Source organism: Sturnus vulgaris, chromosome 29 (assembly GCF_052056855.1).
Source record: "Sturnus vulgaris isolate bStuVul1 chromosome 29, bStuVul1.hap1, whole genome shotgun sequence".
Lineage (NCBI taxonomy): Eukaryota > Metazoa > Chordata > Aves > Passeriformes > Sturnidae > Sturnus > Sturnus vulgaris.
In genome coordinates this window covers 1,970,099-1,995,232 of record NC_142271.1, presented here as the reverse complement: position 1 = coordinate 1,995,232, position 25,134 = coordinate 1,970,099, and the positions used below count along the sequence as shown (strand labels likewise).

The 25,134-nt window shown below is 56.9% G+C and overlaps 1 protein-coding gene across 4 annotated transcripts; it reads right to left on the bottom strand.

Moving 5' to 3' along the window:
- Positions 1-698: 698 nt before the first annotated feature.
- KCNC4 (potassium voltage-gated channel subfamily C member 4) lies at positions 699-24,400 on the bottom strand. 4 transcript variants are annotated; one of them, XM_088180400.1, is made up of 5 exons: positions 24,034-24,392; positions 21,441-22,187; positions 16,265-17,201; positions 14,254-14,439; positions 699-1,733 (listed from the first exon to the last, which is right to left on the bottom strand). In XM_088180400.1, the coding sequence occupies exons 1-5, from the start codon at positions 24,199-24,201 to the stop codon at positions 1,672-1,674; spliced, it is 2,100 nt and encodes a 699-aa protein (XP_088036526.1). In that variant the 5' UTR covers positions 24,202-24,392; the 3' UTR covers positions 699-1,671. The 4 variants fall into 4 exon arrangements, with proteins under 4 accessions (XP_088036526.1, XP_088036525.1, XP_088036524.1 ...); XM_088180399.1 differs by lacking the exon at positions 699-1,733 and adding an exon at positions 1,745-2,862 and having other exon boundaries at positions 24,034-24,400; XM_088180398.1 differs by lacking the exon at positions 699-1,733 and adding an exon at positions 8,515-9,049 and having other exon boundaries at positions 24,034-24,400.
- Positions 24,401-25,134: the final 734 nt, after the last annotated feature.

Below are 25,134 nucleotides of genomic sequence, written 5' to 3'. Positions count from 1 at the left end.
GCCACAACACGGAATCCCAGAATCCCGGAATGGTTTGGGTGGGAAGGGACCTTGAAGCCCATCCAGTGCCACCCCTGCCATGGCAGGGACACCTTCCACTGTCCCAGGCTGCTCCAAGCCCTGTCCAACCTGGCCTTGGACACTTCCAGGGATCCAGGGGCAGCCACAGCTGCTCTGGGCACCCTGTGCCAGGGCCTCACCACCCTCACTTCTTCCCAATATCAAACTTAAATTTCCTGGTTTTGGCTTGAAGCCATTCCCCCTTGTCCTCCCACTCCAGTTTCTGAAGAACTGCCCTCCCCAATCTTCCCTGTAGACTCTCCAGACCCTGGAAGGTCTCTGAGGTCTCCACAGAACCTTCTCTCCTCCAGGCTGAACAGCCCCAACAATCCTAGCCTGTCTCTATAGGGGAGATGCTCCAGTTCCTTTATCAACTTCATGGCCTCTTCTGGACTCACCCCAACAGTTCCATGTCCTTTGAATGATGGGGGCTCCAGAGCTGGATGCAGCATTGCAGATGGGATCTCATGAGAGCAGAGGAGGGAGGAAGAATCACCTCCCTCGAGGTGATCCAGGCAACACTGAGGCAATGCCATGGCCCAAATCCCCATTCCTACCGCCAGGGACAGCCAGGGTTGGGACAGGACTGTGTGGGCACACGGAGAGCCAGAGGCAAAGACCCAGGGAGGCAGGAGGGGTACAGGAGCTGACTCAGCTCATGGATGTGTTTATTGGAAGTCTATACAGGACAGGCATGCGAACAGGACAGACGGAGACAGGAGTATTGCCTTGGTCACAGAGATATGGAACAGCGTTGGAAGGACCCTGCCCCCTCCAGGCCCCCGGGATCCCCACACCTCGGTCTCCTATTGCTTCCCATCCCCATCCCTGCCCCCACCCACCCCACTCGTCCCCCTGTGCCCGTGGGATCAGCACCCGGGGAGGGAGCAGTGGTGGCACCTGGAGTGGAGCCTTTGGCACCCCGGAGAAGGGCTCCCAGTGGCCGTGTGACAATGGAGGGGTCAGAGCACGGGCAGAGATGTCCTGGTGAGCAGCTGGATCTCCAGAGGTGGAGGGTGAGGTGCAGCCAAAAGCGTGGGCAAGGGGAGGGGGCAGCCCAGGGGGTGCTGGGGCAGCGTGGCCGTGGCAGGGCTGGCACCGGGCAGGGGAGTGGGGCTGTCCCCGACCTCCCTCCTGACCCTGCTGCTCTGTGGCACCTCTCGGGGGGACCCAGCTGCCAGCCCCAGCCCGGGCATGGAGCTGGAGCTCTGGGAAAAGAAAGCTCCTTGGGAAGAGCATCCCTGGGCTTTGGGGGGAGCATCCCTGGGGGAATGCATGGCCCAGCCTTGGGGAGAGCATCCCTGGGCTTTGGGAAGGGTGTCCCTCAGCCTTAGGGAGAGCATCTCCCTTGGGAAGAGCATCCCTCGGCCCCAGGGAGAGATCCCTAGAGGAATGCATGTCCCAGCCTGAGGGAAAACATCCCTGGGCTTTGGGGAGAGCATCCCCGGGGGAGTGCCTGTCCCAGCCTTGGGGAGAGCATCCCTCGGCCCCAGGGAGAGCATCCTTCCACCTCGGGGAAAGCATCCCTGGGGATACACATCCCTGCCCCTTGGGGAAGGCACCCCTGGGGAAGATGTCCCTCCCATGGTGGTGCCTGCATCCAGCTGGGGCTCAGGAGAAGGTGACCACCTCACCCTGGGGGTAACTGGAAGCGAGGGTGTCCTGGCAGGAATCTGCAATTAAAGACATAAAGATGAAACATGGCATGAGATATTTGATTCCATGAGCTCTGTGGGGAGAAATAGGAGAGGGAGAGGGAGAGGGGACCCCGGCCTAGCAGGATGCAGAAAACAGAGTAACCACAAAGTGAAGTGGCCTTTTCCAGAGGGATAAAATGCTGATGATCCATCTGTAAGTCAGGGAAAAATGGTTTTAAAAAGCCTCAGAATGGTGGCAGAGATGGAGACTTGGGCAATGATTCTCCAAGGGAAACCACGCATGGAATTGGTGATTTTGAGGGCATAAATGAAAAGCAGGGCAAAAACATCACCCTCACCACATCCCTCCCAACCCTCCCCTCCCACAAAGCTGCTCTTGCCCAAAACTTCCCAAGCCAACCCCAAGCCACATGTCCCTGGTGCATTAATCCCTCGGTGTGTTTTCTTCTCCCTGTCTCCCTTTCATTTGTTATCATTGAATTAATTATCATTGATTGGAGCTCTGAGTCACCCCACCACCTCTCCCCATGTGCCAGGGCCCAGTTTCCAGGCCAGGGGCTGTCAGGCAGGGAAGCCAAGGAATTTTGCTTTAAACCTCACCCCCAGCTCCTGCTCATGGGTTTGACCCAGCTGCCTCCCCTGCAGACCCAACACAGCTCCAAAACCTCCTCCTTTTCCACAAAATAAAGGTCTTGTTCTCCATCGAGCATCTCTGCACAGCTCAGGTGAGCAGTGCCCAGGCATGGGGGCTTTTCAAACCTCACATCCCATAAAACCCCTGGGGATTAAAGGAGCTCTCCTTCCTGAGCTGGCAGGAGAGCTCCCCACCTCCAAAGACAAAATGGTTTGGGGACCCAACAAAATCCCCCTGCAGCAATTTGGGGACCAGCAGTGCCCACACATGCAGCAGCTGCTGCAAAATATCCCAGCTCTTGATTCAGTCACTCCTGCAAGCAGCTAAAAGCTCTTGGCAGGGCTCGTGTCCTGCTAGAAACATTCCCCATCAGGTCGATTGATTTACCAGGGGCACGACTTGGCTTTTACCTCCCATCTCCTCCTCCCCGTTCAAAGCCATTTTGTGTGTTAGCTCGAGACCTGCTGCCCGCAGCCTCCAGGGACCTGCCTTGGAAAGCAGCTTCCCAGCCTGGGGAAAAAATGAGCACGACTAAAAATAAATAACAACAGCCCAGATTTGGATTTTTTTTGTCCCCCAGACAAAGGCACCATGAGAAAACAGCTCTCCCGTCTTGGTACCAGCTCTGTTCTGCCCTCGCCCTCACGGCCCCTTGGTGATGTGCAGCCCCTTCCTCAAGCCTATTTTTGGGTGCAGATCTGCCACCAAGCTCCCTAGGGTGCTGCCCTGGGAAGGGCAGGAGGTTTGGCACAGCCTGGCAAAACCCAGCTCCAAATACCCCCAAGGTTTGCAGCGCTGTGCCCAGAGCCATCACCCCCAAATTTCCTCACATGGGGGGGTTCACCCAGTCCCTCCCTCCCCAAACACCCTGGAGTGCTGCTTCACACCCAGCTGTGCCAGCACCCAGCTGTGCCAGCACCCAGCTGTGCCTGCACAATGTTTGGGTAGGTCCCAAGTGTTTGGGCAGAGCAGCCCTGAGGAGGAGAATTTGGGGGTGTTGGAGGATGAGCAGCTCAACATTCCCCAGCCACTGGAGCCAGAACCCCCCCGTGGGCAGCAGGGAACGGGGGGGATTCTGCCCTGCTCAGGTGAGACCCCACCTGCAGAACCTCAGCCCTGGGAGCCCCTCTGCTCCAGAGCCAGGCTGGGAGAGCTGGGGGTGTTCACCTGGAAAGGATAAAGCTCTGGGAAATCTTAGAGCTCCTTCCAGAGCCTAAAGGGGCTCCAGGAGAGCTGGAGAGGGACTGGGGAGAAGGGGGAATGGCTTCCCATTGCCAGAGGGCAGGGATGGATGGGATATTGGGCAGGAATTGTTCCCTGGGAGGGTGGGCAGGCCCTGGCACAGGGTGCCCAGAGCAGCTGTGGCTGTTCCATCCCTGGAAGTGTCCAAGGCCAGGTTGAACAAGGCTTGGAGCAACCTGGGACAGTGGAAGGTGTCCCTGCCCATGGCAGGGGCTGGAATGGGATGGAATTTAAGCTCCCTTCCTACCCAAACAATTCCCTGACTCTTTTTCACAGCCACCAGGACACATTCCCTGTCCCCACCTGTCCCACACAGGAGGAAGTGTGACTCTGTTCCCAGAAGTTCACAGAACCCTTTCTGAGCCTCCATTTACCTTTTCTGTGGGTAAAACCTAAGGATCAGTTGCCCGGGTGGAGGTAAGGAAGTAACAGACTGGGAGCTGGGAGGCTCCTATTTATAAGCTCCACTGATCCTATTTTGCATCTGCCTCTGCTCCCCCTGTTCCTCGTCAGCACGGGCAAGCCATGGGGTTGCTATTTATTTTCTGTTTTTCTTTATTGTCATCAAATAAGCAGTGAGGATTTTTCCTGGCAGTGCTGGGGAAGCCAGGAACAGGCTCCTTCTGGGTAGAGCAATTACTCTCTTGACATCTTCACCTCCTGCCCGGCTGCCTGACAGGCCTTTCTATTTTCTCAGCTCTCTCAGGCATCTCCCGAGAAACAGAGCAGTTGTTGCAACAATAAAAATTAATACTTTGCAAGCAACCCCGGGATCATGGTGCAGCCTCCATGCAGTGCTGGACTCTGAGTCTTCCAGGAGGAAAAGAGAAGGAAGGGGCTGATGCTGGAGAGGGGAACTGCTCCCAAATCCCCCTGATGCTCTGGTTTGGCTCCTTGAACAGGGGTGGGTGGTGACAGGGGTTCAATCCTTGTCCCAAAATGCTGATCCATGTCCCAAAGTGGGCAGACACAGGCAGAGGAGTGCAAGGACTCCACCAGGGCAGCCCTGTGTCACCCAGACCTCTGGAGTGTTCCAGGCCAGGCTGGACAAAGCTTGGAACACCCTGGTCTGGCAGAAGCTGTCCCTGCCCTTGGCCCTTCCAACCCAAATCATTCCATGACTCCAGGACCTCTGGTCCCATTCCCACTGCTGAGCATCGCAGGAGGAACACACGGGGCACTGAAGCTCTGAGTGTTCCACCCTGCCCAGCATCCCACAGGTGAGGGACACATTCCTGTACCACACCCAGTGCTCATCCCTGTGTTCCTGCTCAGCCCTGCCAGGAACGATCCCCAGCACACCCATCCCACCCCACAGCACCCAGCACACCCATCCCACAGCACCCAGCACACCCATCCCACCCCACAGCACCCAGCACACCCATCCCACCCCACAGCACCCAGCACACCCATCCCACAGCACCCAGCACACCCATCCCACCCCACAGCACCCAGCACACCCATCCCACAGCACCCAGCACACCCATCCCACCCCACAGCACCCAGCACACCCATCCCACAGCACCCAGCACACCCATCCCACCCCACAGCACACCCATCCCACCCCACAGCACCCAGCACACCCATCCCACCCCACAGCACACCCATCCCACCCCACAGCACCCAGCACACCCACCCCACAGCACCCAGCACACCCATCCCAGCACACCCATCCCAGCACACCCATCCCACAGCACCCAGCACACCCATCCCAGCACACCCATCCCATCCCATCCCATCCCATCCCATCCCATCCCATCCCATCCCATCCCATCCCATCCCATCCCATCCCATCCCCACACTGCCATGCCATGACAGTCACTGCACACCCCTTGATGTTATTTTTTTTTTTTCAAAGGCCATTTTAGGGATTGGGCAGGGGCAGTTGGACTCCTGTGGATTTATTCAGTTCCTCAGGAATAAATCCAACAGCTTGGCTTTCTCTTGGTGCCTTTTGCCTGGGCTGGAACGTGAGCTCCTACCAGATCCCCAAACACAGATAAACCCTGCGAGGATATTCAGGGGAAGTATCGAATATTCGTGCTCTATTCTTATCCTATTCTCCAGGCAGCCAATTTTGGCCACTGTTTGAGATAAAAACCTGAGCTCCAGAGATATTTAGAGGTCTGCTCTGATCCACTACGGCTCCTCTTCTAATCTTACCCGGGGATTAACCCATGCTAATTCGCCCCCAAAACCAACCCAGACCCCACCTAAAAATAACAACAAGCTGTTTTCTCCCTGCTGCATCCCCCAAATCCTGTTCAGAAGAAGGCGAGGAGGAAGAGGGAGAAGATGCGTTGGGTTTTTCAGCAGTTTGGTGCCTCCCACTGAAATCCCTCCATCTCCCTTTCGGGGCTGGGTTGTTTTAGAGGAGCTTTTTGCACATTAGTCATCCCTTCTCCAGGGTTGCATAACGCCCCAGCTAAAAATTGCATCCTGCCAGCTCCGTGTCAGCTCATGCCCAACTCTCCTTGCTCTGGTGGGGATAAAATTTTGGGGTCCACCAAAGGTTTTCCACCCCAAGCAACCACTCTGGCATTGGGATGAGCTGCTCTGGGAGCCTGAGGGGGGAAAGGCAAGGATGGGATCTCCCGGGACCTGTGGCTGCTCTGGGTTTAATCCTCTACCTCCAAGAGACTCAAACCCCAAAGTTTGAGCATCTCGATCTGATTCTTCTGCAGGAGACAGGGTTTCATACCTGGCTCATCCCCAAAGTCAGCACGTGTCCTGGATAAATCATTTATGATCCAAAGACCACTGAAGTCACGGAGGGTGACCTGGGGATATTCCAGCTCCTCCTGCTTCCAGAGGGGAGGATGAGCCAGAGAAGCACCTGCATGGTGCTGCTGTACCGACCCCTTTGCCCAGTTCATGGAATTTTGGGTGATTCATGAACGTGCCCTGTGATCCTGTCCATCTGCTGTGGGAATGCACCACTACAGAAATCCAAGGGATGCAGCTGCACCCAACACAAACTCAGCTGTGAGGGAGGGAGCAGCACCACAGCCCAGTGTGGCACATCCTGAGCAGAGGATGGATGTAGCTCATCCCAATTTCTCCCCAAATCCACAAAAATTCTGGCTCCAGCACCAGTGCAGTGCTCAGCTCCTGTCATCCATCCCAAGATCCAGCCCAAGGCACAAAATTGTTCATGTCTTTTGTGCTTCTCTTTGGCTCTTGCACAGCTGGGACAGGGGAGGGAGGGAGGGAGGGAGGGAGGAAGGAAGGAAGGAAGGAAGGAAGGAAGGAAGGAAGGAAGGAAGGAAGGAAGGAAGGAAGGAAGGAAGGAAGGAAGGAAGGAAGGAAGGAAGGAAGGAAGGAAGGAAGGAAGGAAGGAAGGAAGGAAGGAAGGAAGGAAGGAAGGAAGGAAGGAAGGAAGGAAGGAAGGAAGGAAGGAAGGAAGGAAGGAAGGAAGGAAGGAAGGAGGGATTGGACATTTGCTGACTGTTTCTCCTGGCTGCTCCTTCTCCACACCGAGGGAAACTGAGGCACAGGAAACCTGGGATGGAGTACGAGGGTCTTGGCTGTGGGATCTGCCAAAATCCTTCTTTCAAGTGCAGGGACCATGGAATCACAGAATCATTAAAGTTGGAAAAGACCTCCAAGATCACCGAGTCCAGCCTGTGCCCAGCCTTGCCCCACAGGAATCCTCACGTCACCATTCCCTGAGCATTTCCTGCTCCAGTTTGGCCATGATGGAGGGGACGGGTCTGACCCCAGGAAAGATCTTGGGGCTCTTTGCTTTTTAAACACAGCCACATCTAAGCTCTCCTGCCCAGAAAAGTCCCCAGGCTCCAGCCCTGACTCGCTCAGAGTGAGAAAAGAGGCCAAGAGAGCACCGAGGGGGATCCAAGGCCAGGGCTGGACACCCCTGGCAGCCAGCCAAGATCCAAACAGCTCCAGGGGGGCTGAGCTGGACAGAACTGAAATGAGCCAGAGGTCAGGGACTGAAGGGTTTGTTCTAGTTCAGGAAGACACCTGAGATCATCCAAAATCATCCCAAAAACCAACACACGTGAGCAAAAACCAGGGAGTTTGACTGTCCAGCCTCATCCTGCCAGGGATGGGGAGAGCCAGGTTCAAACCCAGCTCCCATCCCATGGGAATGTTCTGCCCCACTGCCTCACATCCATCCCGAGCAAGGATTCATCCCTCATCTATTTCAGCATCATTTGGTCTCAAATCTTTCTCTTCAACACCAGCAGCAGCTTTCCCAAGGACCTTTATTCCTGTTCCCACCACTTCCCAGCTCTGCCTGGGAGTATCCACACATATTATCCCAGTTCTGTGGGCTCCCTGCACCCTCTCCCAGGGCCCTCCAGCCTCCATGGGATCTCAAGGCTGGTATCCAAGGCCCTCAGGCCCATCCCTGAGGTTGGAAGGAGAAGTAGACACAATCTGGGAAAAAACAAGTAGGATTTAGGCAGAAAAAGGCACAAAAAAAGAGGGGAACCACTGCTGGGCAGGGAATAGAGGTTTATTCATCTGTTGCCTCCAGAAACTTGGGGCTGGTTTAAAAAAAAAAAACCAAACCAAACAAAATAAAACCTAAAAATATATGAATTCAGCCATTTGCAGCACAATGAGATATAATTTTATGAGTCAACTTGTCCTTCTTGCTTTTCCACCACCCTTTAGCCCAACACAAATGGCCCACAGGAGGCAGGGCTCGACACCAGAGGGAATTGCAGGGTTTATTTAGGATGAATAATGTTTCAAGGAGGGGAAAAGTACCCCAACACCTATTGCAGGGACTGTCCATACACATGGACACCAGACAAGGTCAGTGGAGATGTTACAGGTCCTGCAGCCAGGGCAGGGGCAGCTGGGGAGAGTCAGAACCAGCAGAACCAGCTCCAGGGGAGGGTCAGAACCAGCTCCTGGGGGGGATCAGAACCAGATCCGGGGGGGGGGGGGGATCAGAACCAGCTCCAGGGGAGGATCAGAACCAGCTCCTGGGGGGGATCAGAACCAGATCCGGGGGGGGGGAAATCAGAACCAGCTCCTGGGGGGGATCAGAACCAGCTCCAGGGTAGGATCAGAACCAGCTCCTGGGGGGGATCAGAACCAGCTCCAGGGGAGGGTCAGAACCAGCTCCAGGGGAGGATCAGAACCAGCTCCTGGGGGGGATCAGAACCAGCTCCAGGGTAGGATCAGAACCAGCTCCTGGGGGGGATCAGAACCAGCTCCTGGGGGGGATCAGAACCAGCTCCTGGGGAGGATGGGAGGCTCAGAACCTGCTCCTGGGGGATGGAGACGTCCCAGCTCTGGGCACTGGAGATGCAGCGTGGTGGGGACAGCCGGAGGGACACACGGGGCACAGCGAGGTCCTTTTAGAGGATGGCGGGGACGGGGGAGCAGGGGGAGCTGCAGCGGGACGCCAGCGGAGCCAGCCCCAGCGCGGGTCCTGCCGCACCGTCTATGCTGCTCAGGCTCCGCGATTTTCCGTAGCCTCGGTGAAGAAAACAGACAGGTTAGAGCCCAGCAGCCTCCTGGCCTGGGCTCGGCAAGCTGAGAGCACCGCACACCCCCAGCAAACCCCTAGAAAAATTCAGGAAGGGATTTCTGAGCGCAGCCAGGCTCCCCTGGATCCTGCAGACCTTCCCCTGCATCGAGCGGCGCCGGCCAAATCCAGGACTCGAGAGTCATCAATGACGAGACCAAATTGCTCTGCTAGAGTGTTGGGTTTTGTTTCCCAAATTGCTCTGAATGAGGAATGAGTCTGGGGATTTTGTGGGCTGAAGCAGACGGGGAAAAGCAGCAGAACTCAAACAAATAAGGGATTTGGAAGGAGTGATTCCCCCAGCTCTGGTTCTTACACCCCTGTAGCAGCAAGCTGCTGCTGACACCTTTCTGTGTGGAAAGGAGCAGGTAGACTTGCTCATTATTTTCTACAAGAAATTGCATTAAAGAACAAATATTTCTATTTCTTTAAGCATGGGGACCCTTCACACTCCTCCAAAGAGCCAGGAATTTCTCCAGCATTTATTGAAAAAGCAATAGCCAGAGGAAATGTTCTCGCAGGTGGAAAGCCACTTTTCTTGCTGGAAAGACACAAAGTCTTTGCACTGAGAATTGGATTTTTAGGTCCACAAAGCACCACTGCTAAGGATGAGTCTGTTCCCTGGATCTGCTGCCAAAATATGGAAAATTAATGATGCTCCCAGCTGTGATGAGCCCAATGTCCCAGCGCCTGGATCTTCCCTGAGAGCACCCGGGTGAGCAAACCCAGCCAAGCCTGAGCCTTCCCAAGGCACCAGTGAGTTCCAGGGAAAGCACGACCATGGAAGCAGCGTGTGGGGGGAGAGAAGAGAGAGGCAGCTCCTGACAGCAGAAAAACAAAGTGATGGATGGTCCCTATGGCAGTGCCAGGCTGGGAACCCCTCCCTGTGTCCCCAGGAGTTCCTGCCACATCTCTGGGTTCTGTTTTGCTGCTGCTGGTTTGGGCTTGGATCAGGGATCAAGGCTCACACCAGAGCAGTCACAGCATCACCAGGGGGGATGCTGAGACAGGAACACCCCCTGGAAAAGGTTCCAGAGCACTACCTCTGCAAATCTGGGGGTTTTGACATTTTTTTTCCCAGCCCCAGTAGCCAGCGAGGATTCTTCAACCCTTGAGAATGGAATAAAAGTTTTTTAAGATACCTCTCAGTTTCCCCATCTCTGGGTCAGAAAAGGGCAAAATCCGACACCTCCCCAGCTCTCAGCCCCTCGAGGACACACAGCTCTTCCAGCTGTGGGGCAGACACAGCTCCAGGGGACACAGGGACACCTGCCCAAACCTGTTGCTGACTCCAGCAAAGCTTTCCCCTCCCTGCAGTGGAGCAGAAGCAGGCCTGAGGAGAAGAGCAATTTCCTTATTTACTCCTTGGCAGGGATCCACACAGCGAGTGAGGAGGGAAGTGAGCACAGCCCTGAGCTGGGGGAGCTGAGCTGGGAGTTCCCCACCCACAGCAGCTGATGCAGAGACCACCCTGCTCCCCACAGCACTCCCCAAAACCTGCGCCGGGCTCATCCTTCCTTCCCCTTCTGCTTTCCCCGGCTGTGCTGGGGCTCTGTGAGGAGCTCCCGCGTTTCCTGCCGCCCGGAGCCGTGCGTGGGCAGCAGCCGTGCCGAGATCCCAGCGGTCCCTGAGAGCCTGGGCCAGCCCTGGATGCAGCACCCAAAGAGCAGCAGTTGGCAGGAGGGTGATGGGGCTGGGGATGGCTGGGAGCTGATGGGGTTTATGGGGCTGATCTCTGCCTCTGGCTCCCAGCTCTGAATAGAAAAGGGTGCAAACAGGCACAGAAACTGTCAAAATCACACTGCTCACTCTCATTTAGTCTCAAGCATCACATTTTGGGGCAGAACTTCATAAAGGTGTTTGATTCCCCCAGGGACCCTCTGCAATGGGAAGCCAGAACAAACCTGCCCCAAGCCCAGCTCTTCATTCTCTCCATCCATTTATCCCAAGCCACGCCTGCAGGAGCACCTGGGAAGGAGCTCAAGGCTCGGTCCCTCAAGGCTCTCGTGGTTTCCCACCACGCCCAGGGCCAGGTGCCACCACAGAGTGAAGCCACACCGCACAAGGGATTGTGCTCTGCTAATTGCCACAGCGGACAATCAAAGCTGGTGTCCCAGTAACTCGCCCTGGGCTACCCAGAGTCACTGGGATTGCTTTAGGAACGGGCTTGCTGCCAAGAAAAGAGCGTTTGTGTGTCCCCAGGGGCTCCTCCTGGACCTTGGCACTGCCAGCTCGGCTCTGAGTGCTCACACAGGCACGGGGGGAGCTGGGGGCAGATGGGACAAAACAGGGAGGCAACAAAGTCCAGGAACGTCCTGTTGTTGGTCACAGGGGAAATAAATAAATTTGCAGGTCCCCACGCAAATGTGGGCTGGTCCTCAGTCCCCCCAGCCAGGCAACTGCAGGGGATGCTCCCGTGAGCATTCCCAGCTTGATCCCATCCCTCGTGCTCGGGCCAGGTCAGAGTCATGGCCCTGCACTGACACCAAGGAACAGAGTGAAAATCGGCTGCATGATGCTCCACGGAGCCAAGAACTGCTGCTGTGCCCTGCTAATGTGCTGATAAAGGAGGGGGAGATTTTTAAGGGACACACAGATGTGGCATTTGGGGACATGGGTTGCTGGCCGAGTGCTGGGGGAAGGTTGGGCTGGTTGAGCTCTCTTCCAACCCAAGTGATTCCATGGTTCCATCCTAACCAGTCTCACTGCTGGACTCCATCCTCCAAGCAGAGGACTTTGTGCCAAGGCAGCCCCATGCCAAGGTGTCTGCATGCAGCAGGACACGTTTTTGGGAGCTGCTGAGCAGGATCCCAGTGCTGAGGGGAGATAAAGGGTCTGAAACCATCCCTGGCAGGCAGGGAGCAAAGCAATACCACTGGAGGCAGCCACAGCCACAGAAACACATTCCACAGAGGAATCCACAGCAATCCAGCTCAATCTGCTCCAGGCTCAGGTCCAAGGGCAGGAGCAGCTCTTGTCTCTGAGCTGCCCCAACAAGACCAACTGCTGGAGTCGGGGTTAAACCACAGTGGATGCCGGGATCTGCAGCTTATTCCCAAACCAGCTCCCTCTCCTGATTTCCACAGCTTGTACAGACACCAGTACCTGTCCCAGGATCTGACAGATGGCCATCAGAGAGTCGGGCTCAGAACCAAGCTCATCTCAATTTGCAGAGCTGCCAACATCCCAGTACCAGAACAAACAGCCTCAGCAGGAGATAAATCAAGCCCAGGGGAGGAGGTGCCTCTGCAGTTCCCAGTGGATTTTGGCTGGAGGCTGCTTTGCCCCCTGGTCACCTTGGTCACCTCTGGTCACCCCTGGTCACCCCTGGCCATACTGGAACATTTCACTAGGCCAGCCCTGGCCTCCCAGGCCAGCCTCCCACCCATCTGTCCCACACCCCAAGCAGAACAGGGGTACTGATGTTCCCTCTTCCCAAAAGCAACTGGAGCATCCCTGGAGCCCCTCTGGACACCAGGTCCGGCTTCCTCCAGGTGCAACATCGTTCCAGCAGCATGGGGATGAGTGACCCGTGCACACCTTCTGGTTTGAAGTGTAAGAGGCACTCTGAAACTTGCAGAAAAAACACCAGAACACCCCAAGAGCAATCACCACAGTGCACTTTCAAAGAGCTGCTGCTGCCACCACACAAGGACAGAAATCTCCTGGTCTCCTGCAATCCAGTGATGGGATTTGGGAGTGAGTGAAAGCAGCTCTGGATCTTCAACTCTTAGAGCTGCTCCATTTCTCCTGGCTTCAGTGGAACCACACTGAAATGCTTCAGTTGAAGCCTGACTTCAGCATTTTCTAAGGAGGAAGATCAGCATTGGCTTTCATCCCTCTCCTTCATCCCTTCCAGTTCAGCATTCCAGTCTGGAGTGGGACTAAACCTCTCTGCCCTCTCCACAGGCATTAAGAGACCAGCTTCACAGGAAAAGGCACTTCCAGGGAAAAAACATCAGGCATTCCAAACAGATATCTGATGGTACCCCAAGGATGAGCAAAGCTTTTCCTCTTTGTCCCCTTTCTGAGGTTGAGCAGCAATGCCAAAGGGAATCCCTGATTTCCCAGGAGGAAACAACCAGTTCACTTCTACTACTGATAAAAGTGATTGCCCCAAACACCTCCCTGTGTCCATCCTGTCTGTGCCATCCCAAGCAGTTCCCGAAGGAACAAACCCTTGAGGCTCTCCAGAGCACCAACAGGTTTTGGGGAGCAGCTCAGAGAGCAGCACATCCTCCCTTCTCCTGCCTGGTCCCAGCTCCCAGGGAGCTCCCTGGGAGCCACGGGCATCACTTGGTACCAGGGAGGTAGAAGTAGGTCAGCTCTGCAGCTGCAGCATCCCACGCCACCTGGACACACAAAACACTGCACAACTGGAAAACTGAGCAATGCCCTGAGAGTTATCCCAGCAATCGAGGGTGCAGCTGGATTTTGGGGCGCTGGATTTACCCTCTCTGGGGCTGGCGTGCTGGGGGAAGGCAGAGGAGCAGAGAAGTCTGGGTCCAGGTTGAAGAAGATTTTGTTTTGTCATGGGAAGAAGATTTTGTGTTTTCCTGACTCATCTCCCCCTCAGTTTCCCATGGAGAACCTCAACACTTAGCACAGCTCCCGTTCCAAAGCCAGAGGAGCCTTTCTGGCAGCCCGGAGCTGCTGGCAAGGCAGCACCTGACACATCACAGCTCCCCACGCTGCAACCCACTGAAAGCCACCAGAGGGGAGGGGAAGGGAAAAGCCTCTGGACTTTTTTTTTCCCTGCTGAAAATCTTTTGGTCACCTTCAGTCACAACCTCACCACGTCCCCAGGAGATGTCCCACTCACACCAGCCAGAGATGAGTGGTTGAACCCCAGGGAAAGGAGCTGGAGGGGCAGAGGTTGGAGCATTCTGTCCTCAGGGAGGGCAGTGCAGCCAGCACGGGGTCACAGACCCCAAACGGGGCCAAGTGGGGAGGAGAAAACAAAACGTGGAGCCAGCACGGAGAGATGTGTTGGACAGAGGTGAAGCAGATGGAGAGGCAGGAAAACGTGGATTTGGGGAGCAGAGAACAGCCAGGCAGGCACATGGAGATGAACCGGTCTTGGATCGGCCCAACAAACCTCAGGCTCCACCTCTCCCTCCCTGCCCAGGTGCTGCTCACACCTGCAGCCGTACCTTTCTGGATGCCTCCATCTGCTGCACAGGAGAAGTCCCCCGTGGCCAGCAGGAAGCACGTGGAGGATTTCTTGTTCTTGTCGCGGGTGCTGGAGCGCCGCATCGGCCGCTTCTCCTCGTCCGCCGGCGACAGCGGCTGCTCCTCGTCCGACAGCACCACGTTGGCCTCTCCGTTCTGCTTGGAGTCTGCAAGGGGGTGCCACAGACCCATCAGCAGCTGACAAACCCACGGCACAAAGTGCTCAGGGGTGGCCAGAAGGGCTTGATCAGATTGTGCAAGGAAGCAGAAGAGCAGGTTGCAGATGGCCCAGAGCAACAGCCACCGGTTCAGGTGCTGATCCAAGCTGGACACGCTCACTTAGAGCAGCCAGGGGAGCAGGACCAAGACAGAGATAATTCCAAGCACATCCAGTCCTGCTGAGGGTTATAAAACCTGCATGAAACCAAAGCTGGGGATGAAACACCCCAGGTTTTTGAGATCCACCCACCTAATTGGAGGGAATTAGCTCTCCAAAATTCACACTGCTGAGGAACGGGCTGCTCGGGGTAGTGGGAAGTGCTAATTTATGTCCCCTGTCTCCCTGGTTCGTTGGCTGAGAGGATGCTCTGCCACGTGAGGGCCTGGCCTGAGCTCCTGGCTCGAACTGCTCCTTGCTGCCAGGGCTCCTGGGGCAGATGGCATTCGCAGGCATGTGGAAAAAGGAGATTTATAAAGGAAAAGAGCTGTTTGGGCACCCAGAGCTCCCTGTTTCCCTGGCAGGAGAAGGCCCTGGGTTAAACACATGTGGCCAGATGTGCAGCTGCCCAGGGCTGACCTCGGTGTTGGTGCAGGACACAGCCCCACCATGGTGCCTCCTGTTCCAGACACCCTGGGGGTGCCACTGGCAGCAAACCAAGAGAAAAGGGGCAGAACAGTCACCATGGCCAGCACTGACAGTGGGGCAGGGCTCACACGGACCCCCAGAGTTAGCCCAAGGGGTATCTCCCACAGTTGGGGCTGTGTCTTCTCCTGATCCAAAGGAAACACTGGCCAAACCCCAAACTTCAGCTCAGCGTGTGAGATTAAAAAATGAAATATCCAGGGGCTGGTTTTGCTCAGGATTTGGTGCAGCAGGCAGGGATTCTGTCCACCAGCAGATGAATGAGGAGGTGGGGTCAAGCCCTGGGGAATGTCCGTGGATTTATCAGTTTTGGTGAAGGTTACCCTGATTTATGGTGGGGGAAGCAAAGGAAAAATCTGTCCTAAGGGAATGATCAGGCTAACATGGCAGCCTTACCTCTGTCACTGTGAGGGGAGGTGGGTTAGACAGGGACACCTTGACACCCTCCATGGTGGTTGGATCTGTGCCATTAGGAGGGGAGGATATGGCCTTTGGGAAAGCAGGATATGGCCTTTCCCTCCTGCCTGGATGGGGGATTTGATGAGCAGTGCCCTGGTGCACCAGCACAGTCCCCAACACACCCGAGGGGCTCAGCCCTTTCCACACCAAGGTCTCACCCACCCAGAGGTGGGAGCCACATCCTGCACCATCCCCAGGGACTTGGGGACACAGGGCACCAAACTCATTGCCCTGAGGGCTCCCAGAGGTCTCTCCCTGTGGACACACACATTTAGAGAGCTAGGAAATTACAGCTTGAGAATTTTTTCTCAGGCCTGGACTTCTCCTGCCTCTCAGGTCCATTCCCAGACTGATAAGCTGATTGTAGCTTCAGTTAGGGAGGAATTCTCCCAGGATGATAATATGGTCAAAACAGAATGGAATTCATAATAAAGGTGTTTTTCCCATGGGACACATCCTGAGGTACGGTCTCATGGATGTTTTTCCCAATTATCCAATGAGCTCCTGTCCTGTCTTAGCTCTGCATGATATGCTTTAAATACGAGCTGTCCATTCAATAAAGGTGACTTTTTTTCCTAAACAGGTCCATGTGTGCTGCTGTTTTTGCTGTCTCTCTCTGTCTAGCCCTGTAACCACATCCCCCTCCCTCGGCCCCACCTCTGGGCTCTCACCTGACCGTTTCCTCTCAGTCGCCCCCTCCTCCACTGCCAAAGGGCAGGTGTCGCTCTGGGTGCTGTTCCGGGGGGAGTTTTCCTCGGATTTGCCGTAGGTGGGGGAGTCCAGCGGCGCCGGACGGGGTATATGCTTTTTCTTCTTCTTTGGCAGCTTCTGCTTGGCCATGGCCAATGAATAGTACATCCCAAAGTTATTGACGATGACGGGCACGGGCATGGCGATGGTCAGCACCCCGGCCAGGGCGCACAGAGCCCCCACCACCATCCCTGACCACGTCTTGGGGTACATGTCACCGTAACCCAGGGTCGTCATGGTGACCACGGCCCACCAGAACCCGATGGGGATGTTCTTAAAGTGAGTGTGGTCGCTGCCGGTGGGGTCGGACGTCTTGGCTCCGATGCGCTCGGCGTAGTAGATCATGGTGGCGAAAATCAAGACCCCCAAGGCGAGGAAGATGATGAGGAGCAGGAATTCGTTGGTGCTGGCCCGCAGGGTGTGGCCCAGCACACGGAGACCCACAAAGTGCCGCGTCAGCTTGAAGATGCGGAGGATGCGGACGAAGCGCACCACCCGCAGGAAACCCAGCACGTCCCGGGCGGCTTTGGAGGACAGGCCACTGAGACCCACCTCCAGGTAGAAGGGCAAGATGGCCACGAAGTCAATGATGTTGAGCAGGTTTTTAATGAAGAGAAGCTTGTCTGGGCAGCAGATGATGCGGACCAGGAACTCGAGGGTGAACCACAGCACGCAGACCCCTTCGATGTAGGTGAGGATGGGCTCCGTCTCCACTTTGTGTGTCAGCAGCACTGTCGTGGTGTTGCCCACCACCAGGGTCTCGGTGACGTTGACGTCGATGTTGAAGGCCTCGTGAGTCTCCAGGCAGAAGGTTGTGATGGAGACCAGGATGAAGAAAAGCGAGGCAAAAGCAACCACCTGCCAAAGTCAAAATCACACGGGCTCTGAGCTGATGTGGGGCAACCTCTTCTGTCTGGAGGAGTCAAAACGCTCCAGATGCTGCCACCCACTGCCCCAAGACCAAGGGTGGAGAATGAGGAGGGATCCATGGACCTCTCCCATGAGCTGACTGCAAACCTCAGTGCCTGGAGCCATCAGTCCAGGACCTTTCTCCAAGCACTAAAGGAAAAGGTGAGCTGGGCTCCAGCTGTGCCAGGAATGGCACTGGTGGGGATGAAGGGAAACTGAGACAGTCTGGGACTGGAGCAGCCTTCCAATGGGAACAGACATGAAAAGGGAAATTTGACAGGACACATCCAAAGAGCTTTCCCCCACATCCATCACAACCCCCTCCAGATGCCAGGCTCACACTGTTCACAGCAGTGAGCTTTGGGGTCTGGATGTGCCAGAGCCATCCTTTCACCCCTCCCTGAGGGTCAGTGCCCACAGAAGGTCCAGGAGTGGGAGGGCAGGATGAGGAGAGGAGCTCAGCCTCCTGTTGTTGCCTGGACCTGGTGACACCCAAATGTTCACCCAGATGTCCCCATTTCTCTGCTCTGCCCAAGCAGGGAGACTGCTGTCCTCTCCATGTCACCTCCTCCCTTCTCCCCGCCTCGGGGCTGGCAGCATGCACTGGAAGTCACAGCTATGTCACAAAGAGCACCTTGTTGTGCTCCCCTCAATCCTGCTCAGCTCCCTCACTCATGACCAGCCCGTTACCTGGAGCATCTGTTTCCAAGAGCCACCATCCCCCCTCCAAAAAAAAAAAAAAAAATTAAGCTTCAGAACAGAAAAACTCTTGTTCTAACTTCCTCCAGCACAAAACCCAGGTGCTTTCAGCTTCCCAGGAGCAGGTCCTGCTGCAGCCCCTCTGCTGCACCTGCACCTTTTGCTGTCAAAGCCACCCAAGCAGCTGTGCCTGGCAGAGCTGCACCACGAGCTGCTCCAGGCAACAGCCCAGGATCCTCGGCTGGAGTGAATCAGCAGCAGAGACAGCCTGAGTCACGCTGGAGAAACACCCGGCCGTGGACCAGCCCAGCCTGCCAGGAGCATCCTCGAGGGGTGTCCCCAAGGGCAGGCCCCTGTGGGCTCACCACAGAGAGCAACAGCCTTGCAAGAGTTTGGTGTGAAGTTTAAATCGGGCATTAAATGATGGAGAAACCTCTGGAAGAGGAATGATTGTCCTGCTCGATGAGAGACTCCTGCTTGGGGATGCCATGAGAGGCTCCTGACCCTCAGTCAAACCCTTTGGACCACACATGGGGATTCGGCTCTGAAGGCTCATCAGTCGTGTGCAATTTGGGAAACAAATCCAACAAAATTGGGATCTTAAAGCATGGCCAGCTTAACCAGACAAATGTCTCTACACAGGGGTGGCACAGCCAAAATAATCCTCTTTTCAGCTGAGGGCTGAGTCACGTTCCTGAACTTCCCTGGATGGGGAATCTTGGGAAAACCTGAAGAGTAAAAATTTAGACTTAAAGCAAAGCAGAAAGAAAAAAATCACCCAGGAAGGGAGTGGGACCATGCAAACACTTGAGTAATGAAGCAGCCCTGCTGCTGGGTGTGAGGTGAGACCTGATTTAGCCCAGGGAGCAAAATCAGCCTTTAAAAATAGAAGAGTTGGGTTTATAACCAGTGCCAAGCATCGTGTCCCCCCAGAGTGCTGCTCCAGTTCTGTGACTGACCCAAGATGTCTCACCTCAGCTTCAGTCTCTGCTCCAAACTCAAGTTCTTTTCTAAAAATATCTTCAAAATAAAATCAAATCTATGTATAAACCCAGTACAACCAATACACACCAGAACTCCCACCAAACAAGTCCTCCAGAACCTGTTGATGTTCTACACAATCTTGACCTGCACTCAACAGCTTGAGATGGGTGCTCCCAAAAATTCCATGACCCTACAAAGGGTCACTAGCCTGAAAGTCCCCATGAAAGTGAGGTCAGGACTCTCCAAGTCGGGCTGCAAAGGGAAAAAATAATGAGGAGCTGCATGGGAGAAGAGTTTGGACGTAGAGGTAAAATCCCAGCCAGGGCAGTTTCCCACGGGGAGGAAAAGTGTTAAGCTCCAGCTGGGACAGCAGTTGCTCCAGGGATCAAATATTCCTTGAGTGGACTGGATTGAAGAGCCAGGGACCAAATATTCCCTGGGTGGACTGGATTGAGGAGCCAGGGACCAAATATTCCCTGGGTGGACTGGATTGAGGAGCCAGGGACCCCATGGCCATCGATGGTGCATCGAGGCTGAAACATGGGATTGATTCTCAGCACGCTCTCACACAGGTGCCAGCTCAGGAGGAGAAGTGCTGGAGGGAAAGAAAGATGGAAATAACAAGGAACCAACTGAGTCAGGGCCCGAGGGGCTGCTCCATGGAGAGGAGGAGCAAGGACCGGAGAAATTCAGCTCTTGAGACTCTTAGTCACGGCTGCCACACAGAGAGGGAGAGATTTTACATGGACAGCCTGGGACTGCTGCTTCCCAAGGTTTGGCAACATGCTGTTCAGCTGCTCCAGCACATTCCAGAGCCAGCAGAACCCTTTTGCTCTGGCAAGAAAGGGGGAGACCTCAAAATGGGGTATTGAAGAAACCCCAACCACTGCAAACCTCACCCACCACAAAAGCCAGGGCAGCACCTGGGGATGTTCTATCCACAGACATGCTCATGAATCCTGCAGAGATGCACATGAGATGCTCATGAATCCTGCAGCACCCCAGTGCTGCATGGGGACTCCAGCCAGGAGCTGGGTGCACTCACTGGGATGGTTGCATTGCTCTGTGCCTCAGTTTCCCCTCTTACCAGAGCAGTTCTCCTAAGCTATGGCAAAACTATACCGGTATTTTTCCCTGTTGCCTCTGGAAGTTGATCGTTCCCATGGCACTGCTGAGCTGAACATTTATCTAAAGCAGTGAGAAGGAAGCAGGAAGATCCCAGTACAAACTGGTCCCACTCCAGTCCCAGTTGGGCCTCAGTCACAACCATCTCTGCTCCCTCCAATCCATTCCTCCTGCTAAAGCCTGCCAGGAGCAGCTCAGCACACAGGAAAAGCAGAACCAAATGACACCAGGGGGAAAAAAAAAAAAAGAGTTGAATTATTGTGCTCGGGTTTATTTTTAATTTTGTTTAATTTTTTATTTGGAGCTTTACACCATTCAGAGCATCTCTCCAAGGTGAAGAGCACTCAGAGATGGGCAAAGGAGGGGGTACCCGTTTAAAATGGGTTCAGCTCTTGCTGCCCGAGCATTCTCTGCGTGTGTGTGTTGTTCTAACATTTGCTGCAAAAACACCTCCTTGCCAAACTGACCCCTGCCCCGCGTGCTGCTCGTGGGTGTGAAATGCCTGCAGAATTTCTTACCATCGATGGGGCTTTTTTACACCTCTAAATGCATCCAGAATTCCTCTCGATCCCAGCTGCCTGCCAGTGTGTGTGCAGCAGATTTACACGCTGGGCGGGCTGGGTGGGCACGGGTGGGCACCGGGGGTCGGTGGGCAGAGCTGGTTTAGGGGGACACGTCCCGGGCACATGGGTGCCCGTGGGTAGGGACTGCCTGCGTGCCCAGGGAGGGTGGTGGGGTCTGTGGGGTGGGGATGAGCTCACGTGTGCACACACACGGTACCGGGGCCGTGCTGGGCGTGCTGGCTCCGTGGGCGGCGGGGGTGGCCCCGGTGGGGACAGCGGGCACGGGGTGTCCTTTGGGGCTGCAGTTCCTACACATGAGGAGCGTGAGCTGCTCGGGGACAACCATGAGGATCCCGTTCACTGCAGGATCCGACTCGCAGCCCTGATCTCCGCTCCACACCTGGGCTGGTAAATGCGGGTTTTGGCATCGTGCAGCCCAGCAAGAGGAACCCAAACATCCTATCCTAGAGCATCCTGAAACTCTGCCAGAGTCAGCCCTGCCAAGGACAATCCCTCATCTCCGTGTGCCCAGGAGGTGCCCAGGGAGCACTCGAGGGTGCAGGGATTGTTCTTGCCCGCAGTTTCAGCCCAGCTCTCCCAGATGTGCTGTGTTGGGAGGGGATTGGGAGACAATGGAAGATGTGTCCTACAGGATGGGACATGGCTCACGTGCCCCACAGTAGGAGGGGGACAGTTATGGGGGGGCCTCATGTAACCCATCAGGAAAGTCAGCCTTGACCTCGGGGATGGGGAGGTGAAGCCACAACCCCGGCACGGCGCCATCCCTCCTCCCCACCGGCGCGTTTCGGGAGCTTACCCTCGCCGCCTTGGACGAGTAGGGATCCTCAAAGAGCGCCCACATCTTGGGCTGCCAGTTCCGGCAGCAGCCACCTCCTCCAGCAGCCCCCGCCGCCCCTGGGGGCCTGTCATCCATGCCCAGGCGCTGAAGGGCCATCTCCCTACCCCCTTCCTCTTCAGGCTCCTCTCCAGCAGCCCCTCCACCAGGCTCGGGACTCTCGAAGATGTCCAGGGCCTCCTCGGCGTCGCGGTGCTGCCGGTAGGTCATCCAGCAGCAGGGCTCCACGTCGGTCTCGTCGATGCCCCAGTAGGTGAGCTCCTCCTCGAAGAGGGGCCCGCAGATGTCCGCGGGGCAGTGCAGCTTCCCGGTGCGGTAGTAGTTGAGCACGTAGGAGAAGATCCCGGGGTGGCGGTCGAAGAAGAACTCGTTGCTTTTGCCATCAAAGTCAAAGTTGCTCTGGGCATCGGGGTCGGCCAGCCAGGCCAGGCGGGTGCCCGGCAGAGTCCGCAGGGTGCTTTTGTAGGTCTCATGCCGGGTGCCACCTACATTGATGGTGATCTTGTCCGACTCTTCCCCTTTGCCCATCTCTTCCTTCAGGCATGTTTTGGAGGGTGGTTTGTTCCCAGACTTGCGTCCACGGTAGGAGGAGACACACACCGAGCTGATCATAGATTTCGGTGGATGGGAGATGCCCACAGCGTGCACCCTTCCTCCGGGCGAGGAGCTGGGGTTCGGCGAAGGCGGGAGAGGAGGACAGAGATGGGACTGGGGAGGGGAAAAGGGGGGGCTCAGGCTTGGCTCTGGCCTCGGGGGGAGCAAGCTGGAGCCGCGCCGGACACCGCTGGCTGCTGGGGGACAGCAGGGGAGGCTGCAACCTCCACCCCCTCCAAAGCCACCCCCCCCAAATAAAACCGCCCTAAACCGGGAGCCAGCCCAGCCCTGCCGGGCAGCAACAAGTGCGGGATGGAGGGGCCAGGAGAGGGCGGGGGGGGTGTGCGGCAGGCGGGGGGGGGGGGTGGGGGGGGGCTGCGGGCCCGGCCGGGAGGACGCTGGGGAAGGGATGGGGGGATGCTGAGCCCGGCCGGGCGCTGTGTCCCCCCCTCCCTGCCGGTACCTGCAGCGCCAGGCGCGGGGGGGGCCCCGCCGCCCGCCCCTCCCGCTCCGGCGGCTCCGCGCTCCCTCCGCCCCCCCCGGGCCGGGCTCGGCGAGGAGGCGGCGGCCGGGGGGCTCTTCCCCGTTTGCCGGCGGAGAGAAGGGGGGGATGGATGCTCCGTGTCCGCCTCCCTTCCCGCTCTCCCTCCCCGGGGGTCCCCGTTCACGCGTGCCCGGCCCGGGGGGGGGCCTGTTGCGCCCCGGCGGTGCCTCCCCGCGGGGCTCGGCGCCTCGGAGGGAGGCGGCGGGAGCGGCTGCGGGGCTCGGCGGGGCTTTTATAGGGCTGGGAGCGAGCGGTGGGGTTACGGGAAGCGGCACCGCCCCGCCGGGGGGCCGAGGACCCCCCGCCCCAGCGCCCAGCCCCGCATCCCGCCCGGTGCCCCCCCCCCCCCCACCGCCGCTGCCCTTCCTCTCATCCCCGCATCCATCCCTCCCTCCATCCTCCCATCCCTCCATCCATCCCTTCATCCCCTCCACCCCCAGCCCGGCCCTCCGCCTACCCCCGGCTCCCCCGCACCCTCCGGCACCGGCTCACCTCCCCGCGGGGCCCGACGTGCCGCTGAGGGTCTCGGGGGGTCGGTGTCAGCGAGGAGTGAACCCCGGACACCCCAGCTCCTCTTCGCGCCGGAGGGGAAATGCAGCCCAGAGCTGCCTGCGGATCTGGAGCCAGCTCTTGGCAGAGGCTCCCGCAGATCCCATCCCTCCCTGGCTCGCAATCCCTCGCTCACCGAGAGGTCAGGAGGGACCGACCCCGGGGCCGGTGGGGAGCTGGGAGACTGCACTCAGATCTGACCCCCCTTCCCTCCCACCACCCTCCCCGAGCATCTCTCCGCCCTGTTTCTGCTCCTGCGTGTGAGATGCCCCTTCCCTGCAGCGGCTGCCGGGGCTCGGGGTACCAACCCCCCCAGCCCCGGGGCCCTTCCCCTCAGCCCCCCTCCCTGGGGGGCTCCAGCCCCCCGGGATGCCGCCGATGCTCAGCCCCAGCTCCTGGGGCTGGGGAGGGGGTGAAGGGCTGCGCTGCCCCAGGGCCAAGGCTGTCACCAGGTGAAGACCTGAGGGACTCATCCTGCCAGCACTGTTTACTTCTGCACCGGCACTGCTGGTGCTGCTGCACGGAGGGGCTGGGGGGTGTTTTGGGGTAGTGGAGGGGATCCAAGCCCAGCACAGGCCTGTTGTTGGGGTGGGGGTCTCCTCCAGGAGGGTCAACGCTTGCATAAGGGAGTTCTTGGTGCAGGACAAGGGGAGGTGGAGCGGGGGATGCTGCCTCAGCACCCCTCTCTGCACCTCCCTGGGCTGTGTGGGGCATTGTCACCCCGCCAGGACCCCTCCTCACCCCCTGCCCAGCTTTGTCCCCTCAGAAAAGTGCCCCCAAAATCCAGGGGGGGGCATTGAGGGTGACTGAGGAAAACGCTCCACCCAAGAAAATCCACGAGGCACGAGAGCCACGCTCGAATCTTACCACCAAGAACGCCCTGCTCCAGCTGGGACTGCAACTCCACAGCTTCCAGGGCCGGATCCTGAGCGGGCGGAGGCTGGCGGAGCTCCACACCCAAAGCACCCGGAGCTGCACCAGCGGGAGAGCCTGGAGCCCGAGGGAAAACCGTGCTGGAAAAATCGAGCCTTGCATCACCGGCCAGGCATCGCAGCTCAGCTCCTCATCGTCGTAATGCGAGTTTGGCCAGGAGGAAGGAATGCTGCGACCTGATGCTAATATTTTATCTGTCGACTTTCATCCCGCCAGGAAGAGCTTCGTGCACCCAAGCGCGGCCGTTCCTGGGTGGGAGGAGGTGGCCAAGCAGACAAATGAGTTGTTTCTGGGGAAGGAAGAGATCTTTTAGCCAGCAACACCCGCCCAAAGCTGTCTGCTCTCTAAATATGCCTTCTGATTTTTAATGTCCATGGGAAGAAAAAAAAAAAAAAAAAAAAAAAAAAAAGAGAAAATAGAGAGAGAGAGAAGGAGAGAAAATGGAAAGAACTGGATGAATAAGGGCCTTTTTGGATCAAGAAGGAGTCACTTTCTGCAGGAATGTCCTGCAAGGCTCAAGGCATCTCAGATAACATCCAGACAAAGGATGGAATGAAGAGCAGGACCTGGGAGATCTCAAGGAGGATCAGCTCTAAACTGGAAAGCCTTGAGTGGGTCCTGAGGGCATGGAGAGGGGTTTCTGGATCCCCCCCATCCATGGCCCCTTCCCCTGGCCCAGCACAGCACCCTGAGGCTGGCCCATGGTCCAGCACATCAGGCACATCCCCAGAGGTGGGCAGAGACCAGCACAGGATGCTCAGGGGGCTCAGGGGCCTCCCAGAGAGGTTGGGCATCCCTCAAGGTCTCTGTCCACGGAAGGACAGAGGAGGAGGGTGCACTGCAGCAGTTCAGGAAGAGACAATCCTGTTTTGGTGTAGAAATAGCCAAACCAACCTCTCCACGGGTTTCCAGCCCAGAATCTTGTTAATGACAGGTATGCTGTCCTCAGGAACCCCTGGATGCTCCAAACAAGGTCTCTGCCCTCATGTTTTTGGTGGGACAGATTCATCTCTGATCCCCAGCATGTGATCCCCG